Source organism: Arachis duranensis, chromosome 2, assembly GCF_000817695.3.
Source record: "Arachis duranensis cultivar V14167 chromosome 2, aradu.V14167.gnm2.J7QH, whole genome shotgun sequence".
NCBI classification, from domain to species: Eukaryota; Viridiplantae; Streptophyta; class Magnoliopsida; order Fabales; family Fabaceae; genus Arachis; species Arachis duranensis.
The window spans coordinates 29582570-29591214 of NC_029773.3; the positions used below are offsets into that span (position 1 = coordinate 29582570).

The 8645-nt window shown below is 36.2% G+C and overlaps 1 protein-coding gene across 1 annotated transcript; it reads left to right on the forward strand.

The window, feature by feature from the left end:
* Positions 1 to 6257: 6257 nt before the first annotated feature.
* Positions 6258 to 7265, forward strand: LOC107474148 (uncharacterized). Its single transcript, XM_016093746.1, has one exon. It carries the CDS (start codon positions 6258 to 6260, stop codon positions 7263 to 7265), a length of 1008 nt encoding a protein of 335 aa, XP_015949232.1.
* The last annotated feature ends 1380 nt before the right edge of the window (positions 7266 to 8645 follow it).

The following is an 8645-nucleotide window of genomic DNA, read 5'->3' on the forward strand; positions in this document are numbered from 1 at the left end:
TTACATTGAGTTGTGAGATCTGAGATTGAGTATCCCGCTCGCATCTTTTCGAGTCATAAGAGTGTGCCGGACACTATATCCCTGGGGGTACCCATTTTTATTCGTGACCTAAAGGCGACATCCCAAGGGGATGTGTCAGATTGGAAGTTGAATCGACAATGTGATATCACAGCGAATAGGACAGGCATTCATCATGTGCATCTTCTATCTGTTTGCTTGCTTTGCCTATTTGCATCTTTTGTCTAAATGTATAACTTATTTACTTGCTTCCTGAATTACTTGCTATAGATATCAATTACATGTATTTTACTGGTTTGAAATTACTTGCACTTTCTATTGGGATTGAGGAGGCTTGGTAGGCTATGGTGATGGGATCGCATGGAGGATAGGCTAGTGAACACTGTGGGACAGTGGTGTTTACACTTAGTTAGAAAATTCTTAGGACTTTAGATAACCCTTTATGGTTTTTACTTAAATGTTTCTAAGTTGAATCTTATGTGTGACGTGAAGTTTTAGAATTGCCTCTGGCGTCTCAGAACCTTATATCTTATATATTGGGCACTGTTACCATACTTAAAATCTTCGGTTCTGATACCATTTATTGTTGTTTTTCAGATGCAGGTGGCAAGCCATCTCAGTGAGTTTGCGGGATGGTGACAGAGTGGAGGATCGCTTGTTATCTTTTGTATATTTTTGTTATTTTGATATAGTTATACTCTCTCTTTTGTATATTTAACTTGTTGCCATAGAGGCTTACTTTGAGAGTTAGGATGTTACTGTTTTATTTCAAAAACTCTGTTATATTTATATTAACTAGTCGGCCTAAACTTTGCAGGCTGAGGCTAGTATTCTTTTGGCTATTATACACACATTCATATCTATATCCCTTGTGATCTTATATCTTTATCTTTTATACCTTATCATTTACGCTTTTATATGAGTTTTAGAACTATCGTGACGTTTTGTTATCTTTTGCTCTATGACATGAGGTAAGGATTAGGGTAAAAGGGTGTTACATTAGCTACCTGATGTGTCGGATTCTGGAGATAACTGACACGTGAGCTCATGGCCAGTAGGACAGGCATGCATCATATACATCTATGTGACATTGTTTGGGTGTGCATATTATACTTGGTTTGCCTATGTGAATAAGTCTGTTTAACTGCTAATTGCTATACTTGATGTAATTGCTCTTGATTGTGTTTGAACTTCATTACTTGTGAGTTACTAATTGGTTGGATTATGGTGAATTGGGTGTTGATTGAGTTGCTTGGAGCAAAGTCTGCGATTGATTATGTAATAGGCCGGAGGCCGTGATTGATTTGTGTTTGAGGTTTAGCAAAGTATGAAAAATCAAGCTGGTTCAACATAAACTTAATGAACCTATGCTTAGAACATGTTAATCATTCATTCAATCTAGGTAACTTTTAAGATTCTTATAAGAAAAATATGAGTTTTGGATTGTAGATAATTAACTTATAGTTTATGAAAATGTTTGGATTTTTGGATGATTAACTGTCGATTTTTAAAAAGGTTCACAACACAAGCAATAATTATTGCGGTTGAAAACAGCTTTCTTTTATATGTATTCTCTTATGACAATTCTGAAACTTCTATGGTGAGACCGTGTGGTTAGGTAGTTTTCACCTCTCTACAGACTTCTTTTTTCAGGACGGACGAGATAGCTTATGAAATTTTCTTCTGTGCATCTGATTGTATATATAGTTATAGTTATAGTTTTAAGAAGTCTGGATTGTAATAATATGTACGTATGTTTATATTTATATATGTATATGAAGGTTGTAATTAAATTTGTTTATATATGTACATTTATAATAAGAAAAAGAACTTTTGATTTTTCAAAAAAAACAGCGATACGATTTCGAGTTAAAGACTCATATTTTATTATTAAGTATATTGAAGTCGTCGTAATATCCTCGCTATCATTTATCAAATATTCTTATATTTTTTTCTAACTAAATAATTTGTTTTTATTATCGCTAAATTGATTTTATGCTATTGAACTAACATATGAGAAGTTTAATTATTCTTGGGTCATTTGCAATAAATTGATATCTTTTTTTCGATCATTTAGATTACAAACTCGATCCCAAATAAAAGATTAGAGAGTTCGCGATGAAGTCCATAATCCCCTTAATAATCCCCTTTGACATTACCATAAAAAATAATTAGAGTAACAGAGACCACACCCAAAGAAACAAGAACATACAAACCAACTCAAACAATTGCCTAAGTACCTATTAAACCCCTTTTTACCATAGTCTCTTGTAAAAGCAAAAAAGTTAACAGCCCCGTCCCGATCACAAACTCATGAGCTACTTACTACTTCATGAATTCGCACTCGTGTTCAAATAAAATCAATGCAACTAATCATGAATAAAAAGTAACACTCAAATTATATCACTTGCACTTATCACATTCTCTTCACATTCTTTGGCCATATCTCTCCTTTATCTTCACTGCCATAGTTACAATGCCACTATCCTACCCAGCACTTATCGCCAAATCAAGACAATTAATTAATGTTTTTTTTAATTTAAAATTTAAATTTATTTTGTTAGTTGACTGAATTAAAATTTTTTTATATTATTAACTAAAACTTAAAAAAATATGTGGTCGCGTGCGTACAAATAAAAAAACATGAATATCTAAAGGTAACTTAATTGGACTTAGATTAAAAATTACTTATTAACCGCTTAATGTATTTATTTTAAAATTTTTTATCTTAAAGTATTTTTAAAGATGTTTTTAATTTTTAAAAATTTTAAATATAAGTATATAATATGTTTAGAATAAATGGACAAAAATATACATAAAAAAAAAAATTTAAAGTCACAAAAGTACACACTACAGAATCAAAACTTCAATGTACACACCAAAGATGACTAATATTGAATAAAGTAATTTGCTGTTAGAGAGACTCTGTTTCCATTAGTTTAGTATATATGTGGCTATTAAAACGATGAGTTGACACTCCTTATCATTGTTTAGGGTATTTGATGTGAAAAATAATAATTTTGCTTATTTCGAAATTAACAAAATACTATTATTAAATGTTAGAGTGTTATTTTTTTGAAGTAGAATCCAAATAACCATTTTTATATAAATCCAATTATCAACTTCTTAAAGTCACTAATTTCAGCTCTTATCCTAGTGTTTAAATTTAACGTCAATTTCACATTTGTATCATTTGAATCCATCCATTGACTCGAACTAGCATTTTGTTTCCCAGAAAGTAAATGTTACAATAAATTAGCATCTAAAGTCATTTTGTCTTTGTAGTTATCACTTTATCAATTTAGATGAAATACTCACATCTCAACTCAGGTTTCTACTACTTCATTAAAAATGAACAAAACAAAACATGAATATAAAGAAATACTTTCAATAAACACAGTTTATAACTATGTTGCAGAGCATACTTTATACAAAGAACAATGAAAGAACCATCTCTTTAAATTCTCCACTGTTCGCGACTTCAACAACACCACCTCAATACCATGGTAGTATTTGTCACTATTGAAAGAGTTTTTTTTTTCCTTCTTTCTCTTTGTCGTAGTTCTAGTGGATGATCCACCAATGTTACTTAAGCTGGTTTTTCTGTGAAGGAACTCTCTTCCAATTCTCAAACCTCTAGACATATCTTCAACCTCTCACCATAGTTGCCACTTCTTGAGAATTTTGTAAAGGATTATGCTAGGTCACTAATAACTTTTTTAAACAATATGAACAACTATCAATCAAATTAAAATACACTACACTTCTAAATTACCCACCTAAATTTTAATATTAGAATAACCATCCACACACCTAGTGAAATAAATATTCGATATATTTATTGTTTACATTGTTTAGTATTTTCATTATCTACCTATATTTTTTCTTTTATAAAACTAGGATTCAATCAATATAGGGCTCAAAAATGACGCTCTATCCTTTAATAACAGCATTTTGTTGATTTTAAAATAAGTAAAATTAATATTTTAATTTTTACATCAGATATTCTAAACAATGATAAAGAATATCAACTCACCGTTTTAATGACCACGTATACACTAAATTTAATGAAAACGGAACCCTTTTAATGGTAGATTAGTTTCATTTATTGTTAATCATCTTTGATATATACATTGAAATTTGGTGATTTCTTCCAAACCCATGATAAATTTGTGGGTAAGTTATCCTTGCTCATGTGTCATCATCTCAGTCATTGATCAAGTAAAATTTTCAATCTTACATTAATGCATTCAATAAATGTGTTCACACTATATTGTATTTTATGGTATTTACATTATACCACATAACGTATTTATACTGTGTGTAATGTGTAAATTGTTGATTTTACAAATTCCTCCCTAAATACTAAAGAAATCAAAATCTTCCCCAAATACCATTTGAATGTCTATAGCTTCTTCTTCTACCTCTCAAAATACACTTCGAAAGAACTGCTTCTTCTTCAACATCACTGCTTCTTCTACCCTTCTTTCCACTGCTCATTCTTCTCTACCCTTCCTGTAGGTGATGGGTGTGATTTTTCCAGCGATCCACTCGCAAAACCTTCCCCAAATACCCCTGTAATGTCCACTGCTTCTTCTTCTACTACCTCACTGCTTCTTCTACCCTTCCTATAGTTGATGGGTTTGATTTTTTCGGCGACCCACTCGCAAAACCTTCCCCAAATACCCGTGTAATGTCTAGAGCTTCCTCTTTTATTACGCTGCTCCTCGAACCATTCGTGTAGGTGAAGCGTTTGATTGTTCCGGCGACCCAGTTGCAAAACCTTCCCCCAAATACCGCTTTAATGTCCACAGCCTCTTCTTCTACCTCATTCCTCAGATTTCTTCGGTCACTCATCTTTATTGACAGATTTGTCCGAACCCCGTCGAAGACCCTGCCTACTACTTCTTTGTCTAGGGTTACGCGGGTGTCCTATTCTGTGATTCACAGGCAGAGTGAAGTATTTCCGAAACCGTCGAAGAAGGTAACTCATCCCCATTCTGGTAACGGTTCCTGCGACCGACGTGCAAAACCCCTTCGAAAAACCACTGTAAGGCCTGCTGCTTCTTCTTCTAAGTAATTCGTTTGTTTTTTGTTGTCGATTTTGACAACCAATTTTGCGTGATTTGTTCTGATTTTCACTTTCTTTAATCACCGTTGATCGAAGCAGATTGTTTCCATTTGAATGCAATAGTTGATAATAGTTGTTCATGGTGGTGGTTAATGTTAATCAGATTGATGGCCAGTGATGCGTGCTCCTCAAACACAAGACGAGGCAGAGGCAAAGTAGGCGGAAAACAGGAACTGATAGCTGGATATACAAGTTCAAGTTCGCTTCAACCTGGGAATGTAAAAGATGGTATGGCCCCAAAATGCTTCTACGAAAAATATGCCATCTGTTACATGTCAAAGACAGATACCAACTCGAATAGGCTATTTTTTGGATGCCCATTGTTAAAGGTAAGGACCCAATTCTTCATGTATGATCACTAAGTTTATGCTAAATTTGGGTTGATTTTGAATTTTTGGAATGGAGGTTTAGAATATAGATTTTGGTTATTTTTCCTAGCTCAAGTTGTTGTGGATGTGATTTTGAATTGTTTGGAATGGCATGCCTATTGGTTATGAAAATTGATATGGTCGTCATAAACGAGCTATAACTCGGCATGGTCCGTTATAACTCCTCTATTCATGAGCCATAACTCGGTCAGATAAATACCTCATCATAACCAACGATAAAACGGTAATGTCATCAAGGGACGTTACCTGTCCCCTCGTAACCGACTTTAAATACAAGGGACGTTACCTATCTTCTGGTAACCGACTTTAAATACTAGAAAGCGTAACAGCCGAGGAATAAAGGATATAAAAGCCAGGTAAGGTATTTTCTTCGGAAGATAAGAGATAACACAATATACTGACTTAAGCTTTGGAGTGCCTTTGCAGGTACACTCCCCCTCATTTGTTTGCACCACCTACGTTACATCAGAGAGAAAAGCTCGGAATCTGAGGATCGGACGATCAGCCCCAAAGATAATAAGCTCGGTTAATACTCCCATTTCTCAAGCAAGAACAATTGGCACCCACCGTGGGGCCGAGGAAATAAAATCTTTCTTTTGGTCCCATTACCCCTGCTTACGCCAATGGCCGACGCACCGCCTCGTTCGCTATCCGAGCTCATGCAGATGATAGCTGAGTTATAACAAGCCAACCAGTGGATGGCCAACGAAAATCAAATAATGGCCGCTCAAATCGCTGAACTGAACCATGTTCGAATAGAACACAACGACGCTCAACACCAGCAAAGAGAGAATGATGGGCATCATTCACACTCCCATGTCTCAGAGACCATCCGAGTTGATGTAATTCACCCCGAAAATGAAAAAGAAGGAACCGATGATCATGTGGGACCCTTCACCAAGGAAGTGATGGACTTTGAGTTGCCGAAGAGATTCACTCTACCACTAACACTCACACCTTATGATGGCCTCGGGGACCCGAAAAAATTTCTCAAGAAATTCCGATCAATAATGATCGTTAACGGTGCATCTGACACCATTTTATGCCGTTGTTTTCCAAATTATTTAGACGGTCCTACACTTGAATGGTTGTGTGCTTTGCCTGCAGGTTCTATTTCGCGATTTCAACAACTAGCCAAGCTGTTCGAAGAGCACTTCGCCGGATCCGCAATATATCTGCATGACTCTGACTATCTGAACACCATTAAGCAAGGCCAGAATGAAAGCCTAAAAGACTATATGACTTATTTCACCAAAATAGCCATCAGCATACTTGATCTCCACCCAGAAGTCCATTTGCACGCACTCAAAAGCGGCCTCCGACCTGGAAAGTTCCAAGAGACCATTGCGATAGCGAAGCCAAAAACCCTAGCCGAATTCTGGGAAAGAGCAAAAAGGCAAATCGATATCGAGGAGCTCAGACAAGCCCAAAAATCTGATAGAACAACCTACAGAGACGACGATAAAACTCCAACTAGTAAGAAAGGTTTCAAAGTAACACCTCGATTTGATTCTTACACGCAGTTTAACGCTAAACGAGAGGACATTATCAAAGAAATTCTAAATTCAAAGCTCATCAAGCCACCACGAAAGGCCGGCACCTACCAGGACACTAAAAATGTAGACAAATCTAAGTATTGTGCCTTCCACCAGAAGCACGGCCACACAACTGATGACTGTGTGGTAGCAAAGGATCTTTTAGAACGTTTAGCGGCAGGGCCACCTTGACAAGTACATCAGCGGCCACATTAAAAAACGTTCCACGGCCCCGAGGAACGAAGATTCATCGAATCAACAACACCGGGGAAAAGAAAGGACAACGTCAAGTCAATATGAAAAACCCCGAGGTATAATCAATTATATTTCAAGTGGATACGCCAGTGGAGGGTCATCAAGCTCGGCAAGAAAATGATCGTATCGAGCTATATGCTCGATAGATGAGATCCCCCCTGAACCAACTATCTCAACACAACTTCCACAAGTGACATTCACACACGCCGACTTCAATTCAAGCATACACAACTTGGATGACCCTGTAGTCATCACCCTTCAATTAGGAGATCTATTGGTAAAGAAAGTACTTCTGGATCCAAGAAGCAGTGCAGACGTTCTATTTTACACAACATTCCAAAAAATGAAGCTCAGCGACAACGCACTCCAGCAAACAAGAGGAGACCTCGTCGGATTCTTGGACAAACGAGTACCAATCTTGGGGTCAGTGTGGTTACAAACCACACTGGGTGAGCATCCTCTTTCCAAAACATGTGATATTCAATATTTAGTCGTTGACTGCTTTAGCCTATACAACCTCATACTAGGCCGTCCTTTTTTGAATAAGTTCGGCGCTATTGTATCTACAGTTCACCTGTGTGTCAAGTTTCCTTCGTAGCATAACCAAGTTGTAACTGGTTTCTAGTTACGTGTTCTTGTTTTACCTATACATACGTATACATTTTATGTTATATATTTTTGTGAGTTAGTTATCGAAGTGCCCTACTAATTTCAATAGCATATGAAGGCTAATATGTTGTAGTAAGTCAGTCCGAATACCAGAAAGAAACAACCTTTTTTTTAGTGACATGAATGCTGAATATTGCAGTCATGTTATAACTCAATTTTTGGAAATTCTATAAGAGTAGCAAGGAGAATAGCATGACAATATAGAATGATGATTTGGTGACTTCTGATGCTACGATTTTAGGAAATTGCACGATCGGCAAAAATTCCTTCCGGCAAGTGCACCGGTTATCGTCAAGTAAAAACTCACAATAGAGTGAGGTCGAATCCCACAAGGATTGGTTGAGTGAGCAATTCGGATTAGAAGTGTGTTCTAGTTGAGCGGAATCAAGATTTAGATGAGAATTGCGGAATGTAAAATTGGCGGAAAACGTAAATGGCAAGAAATTGAAATTGCAGAATCTTAAATTGCATGAATTAAAGAGCGAGAAGCTAAACTGCTGAAATTAAAAAGGGATCGGGGTGATTGCATGAATTTAATTGCAGAATGTAAAGAGAAAGTGGTAGATCAGAAATGGGGAATTCATTGGGTTTCAGGAGATATTGAGATCTCCGAATCAAAACAATTTTTATCCCTTCCTCAACCAATGC

Excerpts from the sequence above, each read along its gene's own strand:
- LOC107474148 (XM_016093746.1), top strand. The coding sequence starts at position 6,258 with ATGGCCGCTCAAATCGCTGAACTGAACCATGTTCGAATAGAACACAAC.